Source organism: Lichenostomus cassidix, unplaced genomic scaffold (genome assembly GCF_008360975.1).
Source record: "Lichenostomus cassidix isolate B80296 unplaced genomic scaffold, HeHo_3.0 HiC_scaffold_44, whole genome shotgun sequence".
In the NCBI taxonomy this organism is placed as follows: Eukaryota; Metazoa; Chordata; class Aves; order Passeriformes; family Meliphagidae; genus Lichenostomus; species Lichenostomus cassidix.
This window is the reverse complement of record NW_028148053.1, coordinates 75,287-87,191: the sequence shown is the minus strand read 5'-3', so window position 1 is coordinate 87,191 and position 11,905 is coordinate 75,287. Positions and strand designations below refer to the sequence as shown.

Below are 11,905 nucleotides of genomic sequence, written 5' to 3'. Positions count from 1 at the left end.
CGTTTGTAAAGACATTCACCCCCTTTTCACCTCCCACCCAGGAGACTCAGCAGCTCTTGGGAAGAACAGGGCACATCACGAATGGGTCTGCTCCACCGCCCAAGCAAGGCACTGGCCTTGGGAATTTCTAAAGCTTGGGAGCTCTACATTTCCTCACAGCTGGAGCAGCTCAGCTCCCAGAGCCTCCGGCGCCGGCTGAGCCCCCTTTGGCCCAAGGTGCTGCCGGCCCTGCTGCGGCTGCTTTGGGCAGGGGGTGTCTGGGGAGCTCCATGCCTGCCCCCGCCATGCTCGGGGAACGCCAGGCTTTGAGGGACAGCTGCCTGGGCAGGGGCTGAGCTCGGGCACCTGCTGGCCCACGGGCTCTTGTGGGAGCCCCAGCCCCAGCAGCCGCAGCCCCAGCATGCCACAGCCCTGCCGCTGCCAGCATCGCACCCCACCGGGACTCTGTGCCACCAGCCAACACCAACCATACAGCCACCTCCAGGCATCCATGGCACCTGTCCAGCACAGCCTGCACTGCCCCATCCAGGAGTCACCCGAGTCAGGGACAGGGTCCAGTGGCTGCTGTCAGCAGCAGGAAATCAGGCAGCGCCAGGATCACCTCCCTTGGCTTTAGTCTCTTGAACAATGGCACAATGCAATGTAATGCGGGAGAGGAGCAAAGCCCAGAGCCGTTGGAAGCTCCAAGCCTTAAACATCAGCCCCTGCAGCTCCAACAGCTGCTCCCCACATCCTGGCTCCAGCAATTCCCAAGTGATTTAGGGCGGGCTAGAATTTACTAATTTAGGGGAACTAGAAGCTGGATAATAATAATTATGTTTTTTAGCTGATTCAGAAGGCCAGAGATTGGATAATGATTACTAAGATTGGCTTGCTGAAGACAATGTATTATTCGCTTAATGATTTTGTGCCTACCTAGTATTGGGGAGGATATTGAGGAGAAAGCCAAATAATTGAGAAAAACTGCTGAGTGTGACCGAACATCCTGCTCTCAGGCCCCAGAACTGGTACAAGTTAGTACTAAGACCAAGAACCAAGGGAGCATGTGCAAGGAAACAGGGTGAAGAGTTCATCCTGACGAAGACTACTAACTTCATCTTCAGGACCCTCGCCCACAATTAATCTGTGACACTGTGCTTGCACTAACATATTTAAATGAACTTTGAACTCATTATAATACTAATCGGGGATAGGTAATGAATATGTATAGGGGCATTGTGCAACTTTCTGCATGTGTAACCTGTAACCTAATATAAACGTAGTGAAGTGCTGCTGACGGGGTGCATGCCTTTGGAGGGGCTACCCCCCATGCACCCCAGCTGGAATAAACACATACCTACCTCATAACTATTTGAGTTGTGGAGTCAATCCACACCTCACAAGGCTGTCATGGAAACTTGAAGTGACTACAGCTTAATCCCACTGCGAGAAGGAAGAGAATCTTCTCAGTGAGATGCCATCCAGCCAGATTTAGAACTAGAACACTAATAAATAATTCAAACATATAATGGTAACAATAATAACAAGAAATTAATCCCCAAATCCCAACACACAGCACCACACCAAAAGGATGAACCTCCTTTTTCTTTATTGTCTCAAGGCTCATGAGAAATAATCCTTTTATATAATACCCAAAAACCCACTCAGGAACAAGTTCCCCCTCCCTTCATCACCCCCAACCTTTGACTGTCTCCTTCCAGACCCTGCCCCACACTCCCAATCTCCACCCAAACCCATCATACCCCTCCTGGACATCAAGACCCCCTTCCCAAGCCCTGTTTCCACCATTCCACCCCTCCAATTCCCATCCCACCCATCCTGCCCTGCCCAATGCCCATCTCACCTCTCTGGAACTGCATCCCACTTTGCCCAATCCCCTTCCAATGTCATCCCACCCAGAGGGGCTGTGGAATTGAGTAATTTTGGGCAGCGATTGACCCACTATGGGGTGAGATTGAGTACTTTTCAGTGGAATCGAGTGGTTTTGAGGTACTGCATGAACCCTCTTGGCTTTTCAAATACAAAATAATACCCCTGAAGCACCAAACCATCCAGAATAGCTCCCAAACACAAAACACCCCTCCCAAATAGCAGTAAAACCATGAGGCTTTAGGTAATAAGGCTGGAGCAGAAGACAAAGCTCTTCCTGCAGTTGGGGCTTGTGTAGGGCTTCTCTTACTGGTGGCTCCATTGGTGTTTGGTCAAGTGAGAGCTCTGGGTGAACCTCATCCCACACTCAGGACACTCATAGGGTCTCTCCCCGGTGTGGATGCGCCGGTGCCTGATGAGGTCAGAGTTTTGCTTGAAGCCCTTCCCGCAGTCAGGGCAGTGGAAAGGCCTCTCCTCTGTGTGAATGCGCCCATGGAGGAGGAGACTGGATGAGGTCTGAAACCTCTTCCCACATGCGGGACACTCGTAGGGCCTCTCCCCAGTGTGGATCCTCTGGTGAATGATCAGGGAAGAGCTGTCTCTGCAGCTCTTCATACATTCCCCACACTCATAGGGCCTCTCCCCAGTGTGGATCCTCTGGTGGACAATCAGGGAAGAGCTGTCTCTGAAGCTCTTCCCACATTCCCCACACTCATAGGGCCTCTCCCCAGTGTGGATCCTCTGGTGGATGATCAGGTAGGAGCTCTGCTGAAGCTCTTCCCACATTCCCCACACTCATAAGGCCTCTCCCCAGTGTGGATCCTCAGGTGGACGATCAGGTAAGATCTCTCTATGAAACTCTTCCCACATTCTCCACACTCATAGGGCCGTTCCCCACTGTGGATGCTCTGGTGGATGATCAGGTCAGAGTTTTTTGTGAAGCTTTTCCCACATTGCAAGCACTTATAGGTCTTCTCCCTGGTGTGAAGCTGCTCATGGGCCACCTGCTCATAGCTCTGGCTCGATCGCTGGCCAATTTCCTGGCACAGGGTGGGTCTTTGCTCCTCACAGCACCCTGGGCTCGGTTTGGAGTCTCTCCTCGTGTGGGATCTCCAGGGCTTTTCCTCCCCATTGGACTCCTGCACCATGGAGCCATTCAAATCGGCCTCTTCCATGAGGTCCTTCAGGGAGGATTTGTCCTCTATGGTGTCCATTCCCAGCTCATTGCCTGGAGGAGGAAACACAAGGAGAGGATTTAGGATTTTCCTCCACACCAGAGGGAAGGGGAAGGAGATCCCCCCAATCCATTCTTGGCATGATATTGTCAGCAGCAGGGCTGTCCTGCAGCTGGGGGTGATGCTGGGCTGGGAGATGGAGGAGAAGAGAGGGGGAAAAGGGGCAGTGACTTCCTTCTCACCTGCCTGGCTGTCCTGGGGCATCTTCCTCTTCCTTACTGCCTTCTCCTCCATCCAGCCAAGGTTTGACAATGCGAAATCCTGGTTTGGGGGAAAAAACAAGGTGTGAGCACATTGGATTTGAAGGTCCCCCTGCTCGAGTCCCTTTCTAGAAGTCACCAGGCATCTGGCGTCCATAAAAACATCCAAAACTCCAAGATTAAAAAAAAACAAACAAAAAGAAACCCCCAAAACAATCCCATGAGTTCCCTTCTCTGGTCTTTCCACTTTGGAATTCTGGGGGTCCCTCCCATCCTGGCTGCTGGGGGTTCTGCATGTATTGGGTTTCCCACATCTAGATGGTTCCCACCCTCCCTGGGCTGTTGGGGGTCTTGGGAATCCCCAAATTTCTCCCTCTCCAGTCTCCCCACTTTGTGGTCATGCTGGTTCCTCTCCTCCAGGGTCCCCTCACTTAGGGATGCAAGGGCTTTTGGGGTTTCCATGGGTCACTTCTCCCCTAAGTGCTTCCAGGCTTTTGAATTTTCCAGATGTCCTGGCATTACCCCCCTCTCTGGGTTCCCCACTTCGGGGTCCTTAGGGTCACAGGGTTCCTTCCCTCCAGACTCCCCCTCCTCCAGACTGCCAGCAGTCTCCTGTTCCTGGTATTGCTCTCTCCACCCTCCCCACTCTGGGGATCCTGAGGTTCATCCCTTCTGGTTCTCCTCGGGGGTCCCACAGCCCCCTGGCTCCGGGCTGGAGGTGGTGGTGCCTGATTTGGGAAACCCAACCCACACTGCAGGGGGGCTCCTTGCATCCCCCTGCCCATCGCTTGGGCTGTGCCTGCAGCCACCACCAGGACACCCAGAAACACCTCCCAGGGACACCCCAACAGCTCCAAGGGATGTATTTGGTCCACCTTGGAAGTCCTTCATGCTCCAAACAATCCACCCAAAAGCACTGTGCTCATTTAAAAGTAAATTAGCAGGAGAAATGAACCCCACTCAACTGACCCAACAGACGTTGAGGCTCAGAGTTACAACTCATTGAAGAGATTACAATAAATACCATAGAGAGAAAACCGTGTTTAACTCACAAAGACTGAGTACAACCTGGCTCCCTGTTGGTCGGAGCAATGGTCGAGATCCTACCAAGTGGTGGTCACAGTCCTGTTGAAGTTGTAGTCCTGTAGAAGTTCTACTCCTCCTCTGGTCCCGTTGAGTGGAAGTGGTGTCCCAAGGCCCCAGAGCCAGATTTTATATGCTCAGGTTCAGGTGGGAATGCTCAGTACCTCCCCCTGGGCAGGGAGTTTCACAATGGAATGATGTTATCCTGTGAGTCATGGGATATTTGGGGAGTCCTTGATGGTCTCAGTCGTTGTTGCTGCCCATTGTGCTGGTGCCATTGAGTCCACGATGGCCCATTAGCAGAGATGACCCCTCAGGCTGGGTGGGACTATGCTGGTGCTTCCCTGGAGGGAGTTATCTCAGCTGAGTCGTTGGTGTGAAGAAAAGGAAACAATTTCCTGCCTCACAGGGTTTGCCTCCCCTTCCTTATCTCATTTACCACCCAGCTGGTAGCTTGATTGGTCAGGGTTGCACTGGGCAGCTCTTGCAAACGACCTGTCATCAACAGCTCATCAGAAATGACCTAATGGGAGTAGAATGCCCAGTTTGGTTACACCCACAGAGTGCCAAACTGGTACCCTGCTCCTGTAACCGGGACAGATTGGCAGTGAGATATTTGAAACAAACCTCAAAGTCTTTTTTAAAAGGGTGCTGAGATCAGTAAGATGGATCCATGCCACCAGCAAATTTAGAAAGTAAATACTGACATCTCTTTATCAAAAAATCAGTTACCTCTTATCCAAAGTTACAGAAGAATTTTCACTACACATATAGGTTTTGTCTTTATCTTTCACATTTTATCAAGGTTTTTCCTTTTCTTTTTCCTTTCCTTTTCTTATAAGACAAAAATTAATGTTCATTTCTCCTGGTTCCCATGTGGAGAGCTCCCTTCCCACTGGCTGAGCTGCTCAGGCAGAGCCTGGCAGCTCCTGGCCCCTGCAGGGCTGAGGCTTTCCCCTGTCGCTGGGCACAGACTGATGGAGCAGCACTGCTGAACATGGGGACACCCAGAGGGACCAGAAGAGCTGCCTTTGTCCACCTGCAGCTTCAAGGGCCAAACTCTGAGCAGACATGGCTGGAAGAGACTGGCAGGCTCCCTGTTTGCTGTGCTGCCCCATTTGTGAGGGGCTCAGCTTTGTGTGAGGCACAGTGAGAACAAGGGACAGCTCCCTCCCAGCCGTGCAGCCAAGGGACCCCTCTGGCCCCAGGGCTTGGGGCACTGTCAGCACCTGCTGCTTCAGCCACTGCTTCTGCTGGCATTGAGAGCAACAACCAGGTTGTGGCTGATCCCGAGGGAGCAGCAGCAGGGCCTGGAGCTGATCCCTGAGTCTGGGGCAGGGCTGGACAAATGACCCCACAGCAGCAGCAGGAGGAAATGGAGGTGACTTTGAGCACAGCCCCTGCCACTCTTGCCTCCTGTTTGCAGTGGTGTTACAGCAGCGTGAGGCACCTGAGAGCCCTCAGTGCCAGCAGGGACTTGAGATGGCAGGCCCTGGGCTCCTGGAGGTTGTGCAAGGAACGGAGCTGGGGACTCCCTGTCCATATGGAGCTTGCAGATGGAAAAGGCTGCTGTGCCCAGGCAGCTCCAAGGGCAGAGAAATGAGGCTCTCGAGCACTTGATCTGGGCCAGTTCCACAGTCCTGGGCAGCAGGCAGCAGCAGAGGGGGAACAGAGGGCACAGCAAGAGGGACAAAAGCAGTCAAGTGCAGAGACTGGAGAGAGCCACACCTGGCAGAAGGAACAGCTGCTTCCCTGCACTCTTGAAGAAAGCTCTTGGCTGTTTCAGAGCACTGAAAGGTGTGAAGGGCAGAGAGGAAGCAACACCAAACAATGCTCCTGTTTTCACACCCTCCCCTCTCAGTGTCCAGAAGGAATTGGATGAACTGTATTCTTCTCTCTGAGTCATCTCCTTCAGCATGAGCAGCTTAGCACCAGGAGCTAAAGGGCCTGAAGCCTTAGGCCTCAAGAGCTGACCAAGAGGGAACTTTCTGAGCAAACTAATGCTGCTACTAGGGACCTAGCTGAATGGTGCAGATAAAATCCTGGAATTATAGAATCCTTTCTGTTGGAAAAGACCTGTGAGCTCATCAAGCCCAGCCATTCACCCAGCACTGTCAGCCCAGCACTAAACCACATCCCTGAAGTGCCAAAGCCTGAAAAGGAGGCCTGACTGAAGCCTGAACAACAGGCCCTGAGCCAAAGGTGACCTCTCCATGAACCTTCCAACCAAAGAATATCTTTTATCCACTCATTAACAAAATATTAATGATCATTAGCACTGTGATAGATTTATCTGTCACCAAATTTGCGGGAAAAAATACAAAAACCCTCCAACCACATTTTAATGTTGGAGAGTCAAGGCATTACTTTATTATCTGGCCAGGATGTTGTTCTGGCCTGGATGTACCACAGAAATCATCTCATCCACACATAGCCCGGCTGTGCAGAGAGAATCATTCCAGGAAAAATGGCATTTACTCAATTTCTCAGATATTTTATACTGTAAAAATACATAGGAAAGCATTGGGTCAGTGTTCATTGGTCTAAAGTTGAGCAAACACCCAATATTCAGTCTCTCATTGAATCTGAATCTCTTTGCCTCTGATGCTAATTAGATTCTTCATTCTTCAGTTTTTCTTATCAGTCGTTTTTCTGGGCCAGGATGTTTTTAGCTCTGCTGGAGGTGGCATCTGTGGTAGCCGTTTGTGATAGCCTCCATGTCCTGTTGATAACCACAATGTCCTGGCAGATGTTCTGTTAATAGTCTTTATCTTTCTGGTTATCTTCGGGGTCACTCCCAATCTGTTGATATGCTGAGTCCACCAGACCTCATCTAGTAGAACAATGCCCTGAAAGAAACCTAAAATTCCTCTTCCCAGGATAAAGACAAACAAAGCTTTTGACTAAAGTTATACAAAATTTTTAACCTGATATATTTTCCAACACAGGGACACTCAGGACAGTATTCCCTGTCCCCACCTGTGCATGGCACCTCCCACACACCAACAGTGCCCTCCTGCCCACAGCATTGCTCTTGAAGCACGGAATTGACTCCACAACTCAGAGAGTTATGAAGTAGGTATGTGTTTATTCCAGCTGGGGTGCATGGGGGGTAGCCCCTCCAAAGACATGCACACCCTCAGCGGCACTTCACTAAGTTTATATTAGGTTACAGGTTACATATGCATAAAGTTAGACAAAGCCCCTATACATATTCATTACCTATTCCCGCTTCGTATTATAATGAGTTCAAAGTTCATTTAAATATGCTCGCGCAAGCGCAGTGTCTCAGATTAATTGTGGGGAAGGGTCCCGATGATTAATTATGACAGGTGCGCATGCTCCCTTGGTCCTTGGTCCTAGTCCAAGCCTGAGAACCAACTCGTACCGGTCCTGGGGTCCAAGGGTGGGATGCTCAGTTACACTTGGTGGTTTCTCTCAATTACTTGGCTCTCCTCTCTTATCCTCCCCAATACCAGGTAGGCACAAGTTCACCAAGAAAATAATAAATGGATCGCAGCTGGCATATCTTAGTAAATCATTATCCAATCTCTGGCTCTCTAAATCAGTTTAAAAATATTATTATTACTATTATCCAGCCTCTAGCTCTTTTACATTAGTAATTTCTATTTTACCCTAAATCACTCTGCTCAGCTCCCTCTCCTTCCCTCATCATCTCCCTGTGCTGCACATGTTCCTCCTGAGAGGAGCCTAGTCCCTGTCAGTGCTCACAGAGCCCATCCCACCCTCTGTGCACTCGCCCAGCCCTACAGAAACCTGCCTGTCTGCAGGGCCCTGCCTGGGGGAGGCTCTGTGTGCAGGTGGGCAAGGGCAGCTGGCAAGAGCCCTGCTGGGCCCTGCAAAGGTGCTGCTGCTGCTGTCCATGGGCTGAGCAGTGGCTGAAGGCCCTTGAGGAGGCTCCCAGCAGAAACACTGAGCACCCAAAGGTACAGAGCAGGAGTTGCACTAAATGCTCAAACATTTCTCCTTTTCTACTTCTCTCATTCCCCAGCCTCCCCATCCTGCTCCAAGTAGGAAATTGAAGCAGTCTCAGGAAAGCTCCTTATCTTCACAGTAATCCCTGGCTCGCCTTCTTTGGGAAGTGTCCTCCAGAGCTGTCCCCAGGCTGACCTGGAGCTGGCAGCAGCCCTGACCCACACAGCACCTCTCAGCAGCAGCACCTGCCCTGCTCAGGGTCGCTCCTTCCCCCCACAGCTTCTGGAAGAACTTTCTCCAGCAGAAATTCTGGCCATAACGTCCTTAGGAGCTCAGGGTGTTTCTCCTGCAGCTCCTTGTAGGTCTCCTCTTCCCATGCTGGGTCTCCTGCACAACAGAATTCTGCCAGCTGCAGCTTTACAAATGTCAGCTCAAGTTCTGGATGTTCCTGAACGATTTGCTCGAGGTCCTTGGGGGCTGCATCCAATGCATTCTTCTTGTCTTCCCCCTTTGCATGGAGCCAGTGCATCTGCTGGCCCCTGGCCAGGGCCTGGCAGAGCAGGTGGAACCTGGGTCCTGCTGCAGGAGCTGGGGGAGCTCCAGGACTCGCTCTGGCCGCTGGGGCAGCCACAACACAAGCCGTTGCCAGCCAGGAGCCGAGGGCTCCGTGTGGTCCATTTGCACATCCTGGGGCAAAGTGATCTCCTCAGGAAGCCTCCGGTTGCCCACAATGAAGTGGTTGAGGTGTCTCACTTCCACATATGAGCGCAGGGCCTCACTGATATCCAGAAGTCGTCTCACAAAATCTCTCCTACGCCACTGTGACACAGGTAAAATGTTCAGCATGTACATGACAATGGTCTTTGTGGTATAGGTGGAAAAGCCGAAACCCAGCTGAAGACGGGTGAAGAACTGTAGGCACTTGAGGTGCAAGCTGTCAGGGGGAGCCTGCCTGGCGATGTGCCTGAAGAACTTCATCTCTGCCACGGCGTAGGTCTCAGGCCACCATGTGCTTGGGGTGAGGAGCTCTCTAGACTGGCTGCTAACAAAGATGTCTGAGTTGCCTCGCTGCACCCTAAACAGCACCTCAATTCGAAAGCTTTCTCTGCCATTGGTCACCTTGAATTGGCAGGAGCGTGGGTAGGGCAGCAGCACTAAATGCCAGTTGTGTGACTGAGGCAATGCTGGCCAGATTGCTCTCAGCAGGACGTAGAACCAGCGGGCTGTTTTCTGCACATCGAGCTAGGAGCCGGTGCAGAGGGTGTGAAGGAGGCTGGGATCCTGATTCCTCCTCAGCTCCTCCTCAGGGTGGTGGAGGAAGCACAACATGTTCTCAGCCTGCTGCTCCCTTGTGCAGGTGCACTCCAGCTCCACGCGGACACGGAAGTTCCTCATGTGTCTCTGCCTTGCAGTGGACATCTCCAGGTGGAAGGAGTGCCCCTGGGGAGGAGTCATGGGTACAAGAAAGCGATAAACAACATCCTCCTCACGGGGACTCCAACCCTCAAAGGCACTGCCAACCCCAATGGCTCGTTCCAGCATTGGGTGGAAAGTGTTAGATAAGACGCGTCCAGCATAATTTATGAAATCGTCCATCAGGTTAGTTGTCCACCAGCAGCCTGTCTCTAGGTCCTGTACAGGCCACTGTAGGTGCTCCATTAGAATCCTTCCAATATCATCAGATTCCTGGTCTTCTTCAACTTCATTGGCATCATTATTGTTCTGTGCATTTGCAGCAATATTCATGACTTGATTTCTGACTTCGTCTTCTTCATTTGCTCCATTGTTTTGTTCTTCATGCTCCTCTCTCCTCAGGCTCCTTTTCCTCCAGATAAACCATACTGCCAAAAGAAGGACCAGGAGCCCAGCAAATGCCCAGAGCTGCCAGTGCTGCAAGTCAAACACCAGCAGGTCTCCCCAGGCTGAGCCGCTCTGCTTCAGTCTCAGCTGCTCCAACTCTTGCTCCAGCCGAATCTTCTCCTGTTCCAGGTACTTCACACGTGCCTGCATGCACAGGAGCTCCTCCTGATCCATGCCATCATCCACAGGCTGGAGGTACTGAGTGAGGGTTTTTAAGAGCCAGAAAAGGAAGTGCCAGGAAAACATGGTCTGCAGAAGGATAGAGAGAAGGCCTTGAGTAGGGCTGGGAGGGAGGCAGGTGGCAGTGGGGGCAGCAGGGGTGGGAATCACAGGGATGTGGGGGCAGGAAGGAAAGGGCCCCAGAGAGCTGGCAGGAAGCAAGGCCTGTCCTGCTGCACCAGGAGCAGCAGCAGCAGCAGCGTGCCCTGCCCAAGGCTCCCCTGTGAGGGGCTGTCCCTGCATGCACGGGGAGAACCCACCCCCGGGTGCAGCGTTTCTGCCCCAGCCCTTGTCCAGCCCAGCCTCCCTGCCACGTGTGCACTCACCGCTTGCCCGGGCTCTGCCGGGGCAGCGTTGCCTGCTGGGGCCTTTTATAGCTGCCCCCATTGTGACATGTCCCCCGTGATGTCACAGGTGCCACAGCGCATCAAGCCAGGCCGGCCCCACTCTTTGTCCCCAGCCCAGCTCAGCCAATCCGAGTGGCCCTGGTGTACATATAGATACATATTATATAGATATTTTATTAGTTCCATTAATTTTATGAAAAGATTTAGCACATGTATAGTTTCACTACCTGTTGCGATTTCTGTGACACATATTAATGCTCTGTAGTTACTGCATTTATGACAGGCAAGACTTTTATTAAAAAGACGTATTTGTAAAATAGATATTATACACATATTGTATTTAATCCAAAACAAAATAAAATAAATAATATTGAAATACAAGAAAATATTATTTATATCTAAATATTACATCATTACCCAGAATCATATATTTAAAATCAAATATGTAGCAAAAATGTATAAATTTAAACACTGAAAATCATTATAATAAATAATATATTAAACCAATATAAATTTAGCATATATATTGTGTCACTATATGTTATGACACATATAAACACTCTGAAGTCCGTGAATTTCTGACAGGCAAGATTTTTATTACATAGATATATTTCTTAAATATGTCTAATGCATATCATGTCTAATATACCGTATTTTCCTATGGAAATACAGCCATATACAGTGTCACTATCTGTTGGGACACATAGTAACGGTCCCATAGTTAGTGTATGTATCACTGGCAAGCCTGCAAATGCTTTGCTCTTGCTTGAATAAAATGCAAAATTGCAGAATCAGGACTGTGTAAGATTTTATTGATCTCAGCCTGACCTCTACTATTGGTAAATCTCACCAGTTGTGAATCTGGGCTGGTGAACAATCTCCTTGAACTCAAGCAAACTTGCAGTGCTGAGCTGTTTCTAATCACAAATTAAGCTCAGCTGCCCCTGGGATCACAGAATCACAGAACGCCTTGGCTTGGAAGGGTCCTTAACAATCACCTTGTTCCAAGCCTGCTGCCATGGGCAGGGACACCTTCCACTCTCCCAGGTTGCTCCAAGGCCCAAGCAGCCTGGCCTGGAGCACTGCCAGGGATCCAGGGGCAGCCACAGCTTCTGTGGGCAGCGTGGGCCAGGGCCTCAGCAGCCTCAGAGCCCAC

The 11,905-nt window shown here is 50.8% G+C and overlaps 1 protein-coding gene and 1 pseudogene across 1 annotated transcript; both read right to left on the bottom strand.

Annotated features, from left to right (window-relative positions):
* Positions 1 to 2,173: 2,173 nt before the first annotated feature.
* On the bottom strand, positions 2,174 to 3,378 carry LOC146420152 (uncharacterized). The gene is made up of 3 exons (XM_085048583.1): positions 3,287 to 3,378; positions 2,729 to 3,097; positions 2,174 to 2,645 (listed from the first exon to the last, which is right to left on the bottom strand). The coding sequence occupies exons 1-3, from the start codon at positions 3,336 to 3,338 to the stop codon at positions 2,176 to 2,178; spliced, it is 891 nt and encodes a 296-aa protein (XP_084904709.1). The 5' UTR covers positions 3,339 to 3,378; the 3' UTR covers positions 2,174 to 2,175.
* A 589-nt stretch (positions 3,379 to 3,967) lies between these two features.
* LOC146420151 (inositol 1,4,5-trisphosphate receptor-interacting protein-like 1) lies at positions 3,968 to 10,776 on the bottom strand (annotated as a pseudogene).
* Between the last annotated feature and the right edge of the window lie 1,129 nt (positions 10,777 to 11,905).